This window comes from Pangasianodon hypophthalmus, chromosome 9 (assembly GCF_027358585.1).
Source record: "Pangasianodon hypophthalmus isolate fPanHyp1 chromosome 9, fPanHyp1.pri, whole genome shotgun sequence".
Classification (NCBI taxonomy): domain Eukaryota; kingdom Metazoa; phylum Chordata; class Actinopteri; order Siluriformes; family Pangasiidae; genus Pangasianodon; species Pangasianodon hypophthalmus.
Window position 1 is genome coordinate 12,458,015 of NC_069718.1, and position 14,717 is coordinate 12,472,731.

The 14,717-nt window shown below is 38.2% G+C and overlaps 1 protein-coding gene across 1 annotated transcript; it reads left to right on the forward strand.

The window, feature by feature from the left end:
• The first annotated feature begins 9 nt into the window (after positions 1 to 9).
• Positions 10 to 14,637, forward strand: LOC113529641 (nuclear cap-binding protein subunit 1). Its single transcript, XM_034307314.2, has 23 exons — positions 10 to 197; positions 1,958 to 2,046; positions 2,885 to 2,985; positions 3,095 to 3,251; positions 3,336 to 3,443; positions 3,537 to 3,658; positions 3,797 to 3,866; positions 4,863 to 5,078; positions 5,613 to 5,710; positions 5,849 to 5,912; positions 6,085 to 6,195; positions 6,657 to 6,721; positions 7,056 to 7,118; positions 7,637 to 7,711; positions 7,865 to 7,968; positions 8,206 to 8,328; positions 8,519 to 8,621; positions 9,657 to 9,750; positions 10,246 to 10,349; positions 10,430 to 10,547; positions 12,262 to 12,405; positions 13,178 to 13,291; positions 13,592 to 14,637. Exons 1-23 carry the CDS (start codon positions 164 to 166, stop codon positions 13,703 to 13,705), a joined length of 2,391 nt encoding a protein of 796 aa, XP_034163205.1. The 5' UTR covers positions 10 to 163; the 3' UTR covers positions 13,706 to 14,637.
• Positions 14,638 to 14,717: the final 80 nt, after the last annotated feature.

Below are 14,717 nucleotides of genomic sequence, written 5' to 3' on the forward strand. Positions count from 1 at the left end.
CGACCCCTTTTATTTTCACAGCGGTGGCTAGCTGCTGGAGCTATCACTGAGGCGGCTCGCGTTGTGCAAACTTAAACAGGTTAGGCGCTGAGTTTGAAGAAAGACAAAAAGCTCACACAGGAGGTTTGTGTCCGGTTTGAAAAGAGCTAAACTTTGCGGGGAGATGTCTAGGAGAAGGCATAGCGACGAAAATGATGGTGAGTTACATGCGTTCCCTCTCACGTTAGCTAACTAGCCCATGGTGTGTATGGCAAGCTTTTGTCTGTTCCTATCCGTATTCCAACACGACCCGCCTGCTGTTATTTCATTGGTTAAGTCGTTCACGCGCAGTCCGCTGATTGGAGGAAGACACCGGATACGTTCTGTCAGTCAAAGCCCAGACCGCGGCATTTGTCGGAATACGGGTGGGCATAAAAACCAACGGCAATACAATTCTGGTCTGGTGTATTATAATGCCTGAATGGAAATGTTCTCAACCAAAAACTAGTGTGTAATGTTTCAAGGATTAGACAAATAAAGGATTTAATTAGTCATTTAAGAGGGATTACGGCGCCCTTTAACTTTCCCCAGAGCAAAACAGTTTCAAAAACACGTACGTTGCTCATTTCATCAATGCTCTGATAACCATGTGTTTTATTTTTAATGAAAATGAACTGACTGGAAAGGCGACATTGAATTGAGAGTAATGGAGTCACTGATTCTAATCAGAACCTTTCTTTTTTATTCTGGGCAACACACAACCCAGCCATACCTGCTTTACTGAACTGAGTATGTGTTTGTGTGTGTGTGTCTCTCTCTCTCTCTGTCTGTCTGTCCGTGTCTCTCTCTCTCTCTCTGTTCTCCTGGTCGGGGGTCACAGTGGTAGTAACAGTCTTAGAAGCTCGGTCCAGACGTCTCAATCCCCAGCCACAGCTATATTTCTTGCTACAAATGACCCATACTCAGTTCAGTTAAAGTGGACCTGAAGGAGAACTATCTGTAATTGACCTCAGTGCTTTTGGTGTTCATAATACAACTCAAAAGGGGACTCGATTCTCCTTCTGCACAGTTTGTCCATTGATGAGCTCTCGGACCACAGCTTCTTTACAGCTCAGCTCCCAGTGTAACACTGCACAGTGTCGGTCAGAATGGTTATTTTACAAGATGCTGTCATTTGACCATGGATGAAAAAAATAGAGAGAGCAAAAACAGGAATGAAGTGAAATATCAGAAGCCTCTGGAAACAAAGAGAGCAGTGAGGAGAGGGATTTGCAGCAGAGCAATCAAAACCAACTTCATGCTGTAGGCCTGTGTGTGACTCTCATGTAAGCGGGTGGTGAAGACAAAATACATACATGGGTGCACTACGTACATCACGTATTACACATTATATTGTTTCAGTCACTGCCACTATTATTATTATTATTATTATTATTATTATTATTATTACTGCTGCCTAATTACTTAAGTTCAGTAATGTAATTGCTAGTGCCACAATGCCTCTTTTAGCCTGTGTTAATCTTCCCTGTTGCTACTTAACACTGCCACCCTACTGGCAGCCATTAGAGTATTTTTTTCCCCACTAGGTTTTCACTACCTGCAAGGTGACAGAAAACTGTAGTTAAGTGTGGACAGCAAAATCTTTAGCCATGGAGTGGACATAAATCAATTTGACCACAAAATAAACATCTGTAGAGGTGGTCAGAGTATGGTTCACTTGTGGGTTTTCGAGGGATCTGAATTCATGCCCAAAAATCTGCTGAGTCGTTGATCCGAAACAATTTGGAATGCTAACAACAGACAAAGTGTGAAAATACTCTCAGTCATGCTTGCTTTACTGAGCCTATAATGATAGTATGTGTTTAGCATTAGCTAGAATGTCCTGCCAGACAGGTAGGGTTATATTTATAGTTTGGTCTTCTGTCCTGGGTTCTTATTTTGAGCTGTAACACAAACTGATTTTTCTCTTGTACACCAGGTGGACAGCCTCACAAAAGGAGGAGGACGTCTGAGCCGATTGAAATTGAGGATCGACTGGAATCACTGATATGCAGAGTTGGAGAAAAAGTAATATACCAGGAAAATTTTTCACCTTAATACAAATTTAGTCCAAGGGGCTGAACATGAGTTAAAACAGTAGATCCCAAAATCCTTTCTATAAATATGCACCTTAAAATGTGTCCATATCTTCAGTGATGTTATTCAAGTTTGCGATGTGGTTTAAGACACGTTATGACTAATTGTAATTTGCAAATATGACCAAAACTTTTGTGTGGAACTGAAAGCTGTAGCTTTATGGGTGCAGCCGTCTTGGAGTCACATCTGGAATATTCTTTCCTCTTGGCATGCAGTTTTCCATCACTCTGGCCTGAGTGCACATGTATGTGGGGTTTTACAGTAAACACCTGGCATATGGGGAAAGAAGCTGCTGCTTGTCTGTTTGAGTTAACCTGTAGACACTAGAAAAGTTTGCACATTTTCTCATTAATTACTCTGTGTAACATTGTTGGGAATAGAATATTTGTTAAAATCGATTATGGCTCTCACTAAAATTTTGATGCTGGTTATGGTCCTGATTTCCTGGGGCTCAAAGTTTGAAGAAGGATTTTTACTGGATAATAATGCATTTGAAAATATAGCTGCACTTTTACCGTGTTTTACAGAAATTGTAAATTCTGGCTATATCTGCTATTTTACATTATAGTTTATTTTTTAAAAGAAAGAAAGTTTATGTAGCTTTACATTAGCTGCTTACCCCATTGCTTTTTTTTTTTTTAATTTTGCACTGGAATAAAGTGAGTTTTTTTTTGTCTTTACCAATTGCTCTAATATATTCAACTTGGACTGAAATGATAATTAATAGACTCTGTTGACTGCTCTTTTCTTTTTGTTTCTTTTATTCCAGAGTACTTCATCTTTGGAGAGTAATTTAGAAGGCCTTGCAGGTGTCCTAGAAGCAGATCTCCCTAATTACAAAAACAAAATCCTGCGTATATTATGTGCTGTGTAAGTCGTTCATGATGTAATTGACGTCTCTATTGTCAACATATCGTTTCAATGGCAGGCATAAAATGCTTATAAGCATTACATGTGCGCATTAAATGTGTGTTGGCAGTGCACGGCTGTTACCAGAGAAGCTAACCGTCTACACAACACTGGTGGGTCTGTTAAATGCAAGGAACTACAACTTTGGTGGGGAATTTGTTGAGGCCATGATCAGGCAGCTGAAGGAGACGCTGAAGTCAAACCTTTACTCTGAAGCTGTTTACCTGGTAAGGAGTATGTACAAGTAAGAAATTGAAATTGGTTTATTTAGTTGTTTGAATTATATCTAACTTGCACTTCTGCCTCCACAGGTGCGTTTCCTAAGTGACTTGGTGAACTGCCATGTCATTGCAGCTCCTTCTATGGTTGCCATGTTCGAGAACTTTGTCAGTGTTACACAGGAGGAGGACATACCACAGGTCAGGGTTTCAGAAATATTTCGAAGACTTCACTATTCTTCACTATGAGAAAACTGATGGTCAGTGTAATGACCCTGAGCTAATATTTTGCAGGTGCGCTCTGACTGGTACGTGTATGCTGTTCTGTCCTGCATGCCCTGGGTTGGGAAAGAGCTCTATGAGAAGAAGGATGTGGAAATGGATCACCTACTAAATCAGATTGATAGCTATCTGAAGTACGTCATTATCCTTTTTTTTTTTTTCTTAAAGCAGATAAAAATCAAACAAAGAAATGAAATTGTGTGCCAGGTGTAATGTGTGTGGGTTTTTTTTTTTCCTTTTTTTTTTTTTTAAATGCAATCTCTATTTTTTAGGAGGCGGCAGAAGACCCATGTGGCCATGCTGCAGGTGTGGACAGCAGAGAAGCCCCATCCCCAGGAAGAGGTAAAACTCATGCTCCATTATCCTAGCACAGACTGGCCTTCAGTTAGTTCTGCCTGAGGAGATATTAATCTATAAATGCTAAACACTGCAGATGAAGTATTGTAGTAAGCTTCATAAAAGCAATGAAATAAAAGTACACAATAAGTTGTAAGGGTGTGGGAAATCTGTTTGGTTACATCTCACAAATCTTGATGTGATTTAGTTCACCACACGGAGAGACAATTTATATCGATAAATGGATGGATAGATGAATAGATAAATAAATCGGCATTGTCTTAACAAAAAAGTGTTAGTAACATTCTTCCATGAGCATTTTACTGGCCAAGCATTTCCACACAAACTTTAACCAAAAAAAACCTAAGTGGCTACTGTTTGGTATATTATTTCTGATAAAAACATGAGATTGACTTAGTTTTATCAGAAAGTAGAAAAAAATTGCAAAAAATATTGCAATGTCATGATATTTAGGTTTGCTAAAGTTTTCTAATAACAAAAACCACTACTGACACATTTAAAGAAGTTTGTTATATGCAGTATATCATACACATGTATAGTACTGTGCAAAAGGCACCCTTATTTTTTTTTTTCCAATACAGATTTTGTTTGAGAAATGTATTTTATAATCTCCTTTCCTGTGCCATTAGAAAACCTAATTTTAGGTTTCCAAATACTCATTCTTCAAACAAATAAAATTTTGTGTATGTTGTTGAATAAAGTAATCTATTAAATAATAAACCACTTCTCAGATTAAAAACCATTAGAACAAAACAAAAAACAGAACAAAGAATCTTTGTTTTGATAAGCAGGGATGTGATGAGGGTTAGGAGTGAGGTTCTGTTAATAATTTCCTTTTAATTTACATTGCATCTTCACAATATACAGATGGAAGGACAAAATGTACTGTAGAGAATAAATTTGCATAAAATCCCTTTGCTGAATATAATTTTACTTATCTCCAAATATCTTCTAATCTTGTCCTTTCCTGTCCCCTTGTAGTATCTGGACTGTCTGTGGGCTCAGGTGCAGAAGCTGAAGAAGGATCGCTGGCAGGAGCGTCACATCCTGAGGCCGTACATCGCCTTTGACAGTGTGCTGTGTGAGGCTCTGCAGCACAACCTGCCCCCTTTCACTCCTCCAGCTCACTCTGATGATGCGGTTTACCCCATGCCCCGTGTCGTCTTCCGCATGTTCGACTACACCGATGCACCTGAGGTACTTAACCATCTAACATGAGAAATATCAGCAGAGCTTGCACACTTCTTACGTGTAGAAAAGCCTTTCATCTTTTTCCACCTACTCATGTAAATGAGAAGAAAAGCTTTAAATATTTAATGTCATTTTAAATCTTGTTTCACACAGTCAAAGTCAGCTCATGTCCTATTTATTTGAGTTCTACACACATCTGCATTTTCTTTACGCCTTCTTTACACTTTGGTCGTTTTGCATTTCATGCATTTTTGTATGTGTGTGGGATGAGCCTGTATATAATGACTTTCTCAGAAGAAGGCTGACTCTCTAATAACTGCTCACACTTAGACCTGGTCATGTAAGGGCTGTTATTACTGCAAATTGTACAAGAACTATTGGTGCCCTAAAACTGTAACTCTGATTTTCATTTTGATTTTTAGTACTTGCTCAAGATAAGTGTCTAATGTCATGTGAAACCCAACCTGTTACCATATCAGCCCTTTACCTCTGTAAGTGTGTTGCATGTGTTGTCTGACTGATGGTGTGTTTTGCTCTCAGGGCCCTGTCATGCCTGGCAGTCACTCTGTGGAGAGGTTTGTGATTGAAGAGAACCTGCACTGCATCATCAAATCTCACTGGAGAGAAAGGAAGACCTGGTGAGCCCTAAATAGCCCCAATTGCCCCTTAAAGCAGTCATGTTGGCATTATTCTTGTTACATGGGCCTATATATTTATGTCTCTATTGCCATTAACTATCTTATTATTATTTCTCTTATGTCTTGTGCCTTTGTCAGTGCTGCACAGTTGCTGAGCTATCCTGGCAAAAGCAAGATTCCTCTAAACTATCACATTGTGGAGGTAAACTATAAAATAAGTGTAAACATGTGACACTCTCTTGTATAATGATGATTTTATTATTGATATTTAATCCTAAATAGTGAATCTATATGTTCCAGACATGGTCAGTAGTATTATATGACAGTGATTTTGTGCTAAATCACACAGTTAAAGTTGTAATGTCCTCCTCTAGGTGATCTTTGGTGAGCTCTTCCAGCTACCCTCTCCTCCCCACATTGACGTCATGTACACTGCATTACTGATTGAGCTCTGCAAGCTGCAGCCTGGGTCGTTACCTCAAGTTGTATCCTTTCCTGCTGCTGGAATGCTGTTGTGTCTTGTAGTTCAAGGCTTTCCCTGGATTATTGAGTACATGCATTGGCAGGGTAGCGTTGGGAGCTTGTGAAAGGTTTGGAAGTATTGATGTTCCTGTAGGTGGTGGTTGGAGGATAGTAGCTTATTTGACTCCTGGAAACTTGGAAAAAATATTAAGTGATAGGGATAGGAGGAGGAGTTCATTACTATTAAGAAAAGAGTTATGCTGAAATGACCTTTAAGTTTCTTGTTATAACAATGTTGCTATGCAGCTAATTTATATATATGGTAAGAATATGGTTAACTTGCAATAATTTACCATGGTGCCTTGTAGAAGAAAGAGGAAGGAAGAGTGAGAACTATTCCCAAGTTGCATAATACTGTCATATTATATATTGCAGTCTGTTTTCAACTAAATAGAAATGCAACTTAACCTAAACTTGCTCTAAGCTTGCACAAGCCACAGAGATGATGTACATGAGACTGGACACCATGAACACAACATGCGCAGACCGGTGAGTGTGTGAGCCTCTGTCTTTCGTTCAGTCAAAACACAGACATGCTGAGCTTGCACCGCTTGACAAATTAATGCTTTTCATACTATTAATAAAAAAAGAAACTTGTAAATGGTATTTTGTCTTCTCTGGTGTATACTATGGTGCTCAATTCAAACCATGTCTAGATGATTTATTTAAAAAAAAAAAAAAAAAAATTAAAAGCCAGTAAAAACAATTTATGAGCTTGTGGAGTAGCATGACATTGCCCCTTAATATGTTTTTTAAAACATTCAGCATACAGTTGAGAATTGTTTGTTTTACATGTTAGTTTTAACTTAATTCTTTGTTTTAGATTCATCAACTGGTTCTCTCATCATCTGAGCAATTTTCAGTTCAGATGGAGCTGGGACGACTGGTGAGATCTATTTTATATCTACATACATTATTCATCCACTCTCTCTGGTCCATATTCGTTAGTGTTATTTGATTCTAACTCATGATACTGATGCGAAGCTGTCAGTAACAGCTCACTGTTGAGCGCCGCATGAGAGATTTGCAGATGGAAGCGGATAAAAAAAAGTAAAGGAGGTGGTTGGCGAGGATTACTTACAATATCACAGCACTACAACTGTTTTTGCAACAATAATTATAAAGTACATGGCACATATGGTGTTAGATATTTGTAGCAACAACACTACATCACTTAGTACATTGGCAATCAGTGTGTGTGTGTGTGTGTGTGTGTGTATATATATATATATATATATATAATATATATATATATATATATATATATATATATATATATATATTATATATAATTAATGTTATGATATTATGAAAGTGCATATTTTTCAATTTATTTTAGATCATTCCTTTTTTGATCTAACTTCATGTAATTAATGCTGTATTTATTTTCCTAATTTCTCCTAGGGCTGACTGTTTAACAATGGACCCAGAAAAACCCAAGCCCAAATTTGTCAGAGAGGTGTTAGAAAAATGCATGAGGTAGGGTTTGCGCCCCCCCCCCCCCCCCCTTTTTTTTTAATTTTATTTATTTATTTTTTTAAAGTTTTTTTTTAATTAGGGATTACATGGAACTACATTCGTGTGTGTGTGTGTGTGTGTAGCCTAACTTTGGCTTTTATTCTTGAATTGCAGGCTGTCTTACCACCAGCGGATAGTGGACATTGTGCCTCCTAGTTTCTCTGCTTTAATCCCAGCTGAACCACTGTTTCATTATAAATATGGTGATGAGAGCAGCAGTAAGTACTGCTGCGTATAACACTTCTACCACAAAGACAGTTTATTTACAGAGCTTTTCAAATGAACACATGGAGGAACAAAACTCAGAGATGAACAGCTTTTCACAAATGGCTGATTAATTTACTCTCTTGAGGGCACAATTTTCTTTTACTATATCTGTATTGCCCATTTAGGTGAAACCTAAAGTGTACTGTACTGTGTAACATGCCCTGCTGCGTTGTCTCTCTCTGCTGTAGGTTCCTTGCCTGGATTTGTTGTGGCAACAAGTGTAGAAAATGCCATCAAAAACCGTGCCTCAAATGAGGAGATCCTCACTGTGCTGAAAGAGGTGCCCAATCCTAATCAGGACGAAGATGATGGTATGGTGTCTTTATTCGTTAACATTTTAGTTATCTAATAGCTGGAAGGCACAGCCTTTCCCTTATCACTTATTACCTCTTATACGTCTTACTTATTATGAATGTCAGTTGCCAGTGTAAATTTTAAATGTGCAAAAAGACTTGTAGAAGCTGTCCATTCCCTTAACTCAGTTTTTATTTTCCTCTTCAGATGAAGGTGATGGTTTCAACCCACTGAAAATAGATGTGTTCCTGCAGACACTGCTCCATATGGCTGCAAAGTCCTTCAGTCACTCATTCAGTGCCCTTGCAAAGTGAGTGTTGTCTCAAACAGTCTAGCCTGTGGTGCTCTCTTGGTGTTCTCTCACTTTCTTCTGTAAAGCACAGCAATTAAGGAGTAATTCGTAATAGCTTATAGAGTTTCCACCCTCAGAAACATAACGGCAGAACTCTCTTAACCTTTCTTGCATTGTATGGAAGCCTTACTCTGGTAAAGGACATTGTTTGCATCTGCCTAGAACTTTCATTTTTGCACAACATAGATTGCACATTGTTTTAGTATTAGAGTTATAGGAGAGTTTTTTGCTGTAGTCATTCAGGTTTTAAATTTTTCAAATTTCATTCTTTTGCCATATCAGTTAAGGCTTCACTGAGAAGAATCTGCAGCTTAACGGAACACAAATAAAAGTATAATCAACACAATATACAGGTCATGACTTGTATGCAATGCTTTTTCTGTCCCTGAAGAAAACTGTATTGTGTTACTTGTAAAGCGTTAGATTTCTTTCAGTGTGGTCAAGCTCAACCATTATTCTACCACAATGACTAATTTTGCTGAAGCCAGAAATAATTTTGCCCTAGTATTTTCACCCTGTTATAATCCACAGAAGGTAATATATATGTACATATAATAAAGATTCGTTAAGATTTGTAGACATTAAGTGCTTGCACCATAAAGTGTTGTTAACAAGAGTTTCAAAAGGCACATACATAGTTTTTTGTTCTAACAAGCCAGTCTAAGCTTGGATGTAGAATAAGCATCTCTGATTTAAATGATTGTGAAATGATCTATATAGTCTCTTATAATGCTCTTATAATATGATGGCTTCAGTACTGGTGAGATTTTATTCAGTATAAAATGTATTTGATAAAGTTGCAAGTTTAAAAAGTGATTTTTTTTTTTTTTCCCATTGGCATTCATGAGAACTTAATCTTATCCCAGGTTTCTCATTCTAGAGTATTGAAACTTGTCTCACTAAGATAGAACAGTTCTGTTTTTAGCCATATGGCTTGTATATGAGTCATTTTACCTTCTCATTTCCATTATTTCCTTTTTTGCCTCTTCTCAGGTTCCATGAAGTGCTGAAGACTCTAACAGAGAGTGATGAAGGGAAGCTGCACATTCTTAGGGTGGTGTATGAGGCATGGAAGAATCACCCACAGGTCAGAAACTTGCCTGTTTGCTTAAATATAAGCCTGCATGTGGACATGAAGGCTGGTGCATAAGTGGTATTGAGTTCACAAATTGGATCAGGACACTGGCTTTGGCATTATTTGCATGAAGTTTTCCATCACCATAATTAGCACATGTTCCCATGTGTCCTGGAAGACTAATTTGATGAGTAATCTTACAGTCATGGAAATTTAGAAAATGACCTGTAAATATTCATGGGATCATAGAAAACTGGCAAGTTCTCCTGTTTAGCCACTGGGATTGCTTATAACAAATAAACTTTGGACACTTTCAAATGCATGCCATATTTTTGCTCGAGGGAGATTACACTTTTTCTGTGTGCAAAGAAATTGTCATTAAGTAAGGCACTACTTAAAAATGTCACTTATTTTGACAAAAGAGTTGTTCTGAAAACAGTGCAAACTTAAATAAATGCAGTTCATGCATTTATGTTAATGATGGATGATGTGTCCGTCTGTCTTCAGATGATCTCGGTGCTGGTGGATAAGATGATACGTACTCAAATAGTCGACTGTGCTGCTGTGGCCAACTGGATCTTTTCTCCTGACATGGCACATGATTTCACCAGGTATGTTTTCATATCCTGTTAGGATATTTTTTTCTTGTCTCCGTGGGTCCTTATGTTGCTGTTTGTATTGGTTGGATCAGGCTTTATGTGTGGGAGATTCTTCATTCCACCATCAGGAAAATGAACAAACATGTCCAGAAGATCCAGAAGGAGCTGGAGGAGGCCAAGGACAAGCTGGAAAAACAGCAGCACAAGAAGGTATGGAAAATTCATGTTGGGCCTCATTTAGATCACTGTTCTGACTCCAGGGCTGTGTTCAGTTGTGGTATTAACGTTCGTCTCTGTTGATCTGGGTCAGAAGTGGACAGCTGATGTGGATAGCAGATCATACCAGGCCTTTTTATGTGTCTCGAATGCGTCTTTATTGACCACTTGTGATCGTGTTTTGTGACTAGACAGGTTGCCAGATCGTCCACAAGCAAGCCAATATTACTTTAAAAAAAAAATAAATCCAAGAACCCAAACATGCTAGCCTGATACCAAAAATTAAATTAAGTGTATATATTTGTGTTAGATTGCATTTCCTGGCCCTTGGACTGGTTGCTAAACCCTGTGTTTGCACTGTCAGTGCATTACTATGTTGCATTTTGTACATTATTTGCTCACCTAATCACTCTTCATGTACTTTCAACAACCACAAAAGCCAAAATTAACGAGGGAAGTAAAAACCAAAGTAAATTGTGAGTCACAGACACAAATAGTCATTGCCTACTGTGAGTCAGTCAGTTTGGGGAATAAAAAAAAATTCAGCCCCTCTCAAACATGGTTCTAACAAACCTGATCATATGCACAGTGCACAAGGCCACACTAACATTATCTTTGGAATGCTTATAATATCTTTGAAGGATTGAATCTCATTTATGCGCTATTACATTTATATGAATTATTACAGTGACATGGCTCCCTAAGCTGTAGAGAAAATATCTGTATCTCTTGAAACTTGGTCCAAACAATTATTCCTGCACTGTAGCTATACACTCACTGGCCACTTTATTGCACCCTTGTAACCCTGCTCATTCATGCAATTATCCAGTTAACCAGTCATGTAGCAGCAGTGCAATGCATAAAATCATGTAGCTATGGGTCAAGAGCTTCAGTTAATGTTCACATCAAGCAGTAGAATGTGATCTCCATGAATGTGACTGTGGCATGGCTGTTGAAGCTGGAATATTGGTTTGAGTATTTCAGAAACTGTTAATCTCCTGGGAAGTTCATGCACAGCAGTCTCTAATGCCATGTTGATGAGAGGTCAATAACCGCTCTTTACATTTCTGATAAGGAAATTCATCTCAGAACACACATGTTGAACCTTGAGGTGAATGTGATCATTAACTGAAGCTCTTGACCTTGATAATTGCATGAGTGAGCAGGGGTGCAAGTGTTCCTATTAAAGTGAATGGTAACCTGGAGTCACATGGATTACTTTTACGATGCCTTTATGAACTTTTTGGAGTTTGAAAGTTTTGGTTACATGGACTGTCAATGGAGGGACAGAAATCTCCCAGGTTTCATTTATAAATGTCTTCCGAAAATGAACGAAAGTCTTATGGGTTGAAACAACATGAGGGTGAGTAATGACAGAATTTTCATTTTTGGTTGAACTGTCCCTTTAATATAAATGAATGCAAAATGGCATACAAAAAGGAAACGGACACAAAACCATGGCTGGGCAGTTGAAAAACTAGCTTGATTCTGCGGGGGAAAAAATGAGTACAGATAACCCAAGATGGATGTTAATACCAGTTCTGAATGGCACCTGAACAGTGCACTTTCGAGTCACTGTCAAGTTAACCACCGAAGCTGTGTTGAGTATCTAGCACTAAAAGGGCTTATGCATTATGGAGAGTAGTGGGTATGAATGTGGTGAGGGTACAGTGTTTAAAGCAAGTGGAATAAGTCTTTGTGTTCTTAGCAAAAAGACAGTGGTGATGAAGAGGACATGGAGAAGAACAGTGAGGATGAAGATGGTCAGCTGGAGGAGCAAATCGAAAGGCTGCAGGAGAAAGTAGAGTCGGCGCAGAGCGAACAGAAGAACCTTTTCCTCGTCATTTTCCAGGTAAGACCTGGACCAGGCTCAGGCAGTTTTATTACTAGTGTGAGACACACTGTAGATATGCATCAGCTCCATGTCAGCCAGTGCGTTGTGGCTTGAGAAAACCAATTACATGGTGAAATTTTGTTCAATATGTAGTTCTCAAAACAACAGGCTTTCCTGAATCGAAATATATTTCTCTTTCACATGCGTCATAGTTACAAGTAATGTTATATCAATTTAAAGTCTGGTTACCCCAAAAAGGGAAAATGGAGAAAATTGCATTTAAAAAATTTAATTTACCAAAAATCTGTGCCATTCTACATTTCCACACAATCACCCCCCACCCAAAAAAAAAAAAAAACCTTCATCTATATTTTCTCTCTCATGGATTTGTAACCTTATGATTTGCTGAATCTATGCTTGTGCTAGAAAGCGCACAATAAAATGGCAGTTATGTGCAGTGCGGAAATTGTATATACGTTGTATGTATTTTTAGATTTTTGGACTGCATGCCCCTTCCATTGTTATTCGTGCTAAGAAGGTCTGCTCTGCACGATACTGTGGACTCTGCAGCAGTTTTGCGTCAAGTAATGATATAAGGCAAATTCAATGTGTTACCGTAGTAGTTTTGGCCAACTGTGGTTGAAACAGTGTTGACAGATTGACAAATTTCTGCCGGTGTTTCATTAATGCCAGTATACAGACTGTGCAAATTCTGATGATGTGTTGGCTCTCGGGTTTAACCCAGCTAAATTTTGTTTGTTCATCCATACCTTTCTTCTCTCTATCTCAGCGTTTCATCATGATGCTGACGGAGCACTTGGTGCGCTGTGAGACAGGCAGCGTGGACATCAACACCTGCTGGTATAAGAACTGCGTCGAGCGGCTGCAACAAATCTTCCTCATGGTACTTTTCATTTCACATATGGCTTGTGTTTACAAAAGCCCAGTGTACTTGATACTTCGTAAGCCATTTAGAGACTGTGAACCTGCACTTGTAAGCACTATGTCTGGCAGCTGTGTGTAGTAGCAAGACATGAAGGTTGATGTATTAAGTTCTCAATAGTTCGTATTAGTAGTTCTCCTCTAACTTAAACCAAGTTGCCTCGGTTGATTAGGACTACTATACGTACAAAATGACCTAGACGACTATAGACCTTCTCTCTTGAATACCTATTGATTCCTGTGTGTCTGTGTGTGATTGCAGCATCATGTGACCATCCAGCAGTACATGGGCACCTTGGAGAACCTGCTGTTCACTGCTGAGCTGGATCACCACATCCTGGCTGTGTACCAGCAGTTCTGTGCCCTGCAGCTTTGATCATGCCACAGAACCCATGGCACTAAACCCAAGCCCACAACCACCCAGTTCAAACTTTCAATCTTGGCTTGTATGTTGTGTGGCTTACTAGCTACATCCAACAAGTAAGTTGAGCTTTTAAGATGGGAATCATTTTGTTTATTCTCAAGTAGAGTTAATGGCTCTTAACTATTTGTGTAGCACATTTGTTTGGTTTTTCTTTTTCTTTCTCTCTTTTTTTTTTTTTTTTTTTTTAAGTCCAAATCTTTTTCAGTTTTTACACCTGGATCATAGTTCTGTATTAGCTAGGAACAAGTCTTTTAAAACCTGAGGTTAAGTGGGCAGAAGTAGGATTTTAGTGTACTTCTGGCCAGACTGAAGAAAAGCTGTCTGCAGTTTTATATATTTAATGTCATTTTGATCTGGATGTGATTAAAATGAGTTGTGAGTCTGTGCCTGCATTGACTAAGTGCTTCTGTCACTGTAATGGATTTTTGAACTGTAAAGAAATACATGGAACCGTCTTCCTTCCTTTTTTTTTTTTCTTTTTCTTTTTTTTTTTTTTAAGAAAACAAAGTGTGTCTTCTTTTATTCATTGAAAACTCTCAGGCTGTTATTTGATGTAAAACATATGACACATGTGAGGAGGTCCATGAAGCATAGCCATGGGGGGGTTGGGAATTTTTTTTTTTTTTTTTTTTTTTTTTTTTAAATAAATTAGTTACGACTGACCATTACCAAAGTTTTTATTTACTTAGGTTTTTATAGTTATTAGTCTGTTTGACTGGTTACTTGAATGAGTTTAATTCAGACTTCTTCAGTTACTCTAACAATTAGCCTATGAACGATTGCAGTTTGGATCTAATGTGTTCTGTTGGTGGAAAGTTAAAATGGTCTAGAAAGTAGGATAGATAGCTCTATTTCTAATAAACAGACCATTGTCATTACTGCAATATTATTGTACACAGTTAAATAATCTTTATGAAATAAATCTGTGCTGAGGGAATCCATGGAACATGTTTTACAGTTAAAA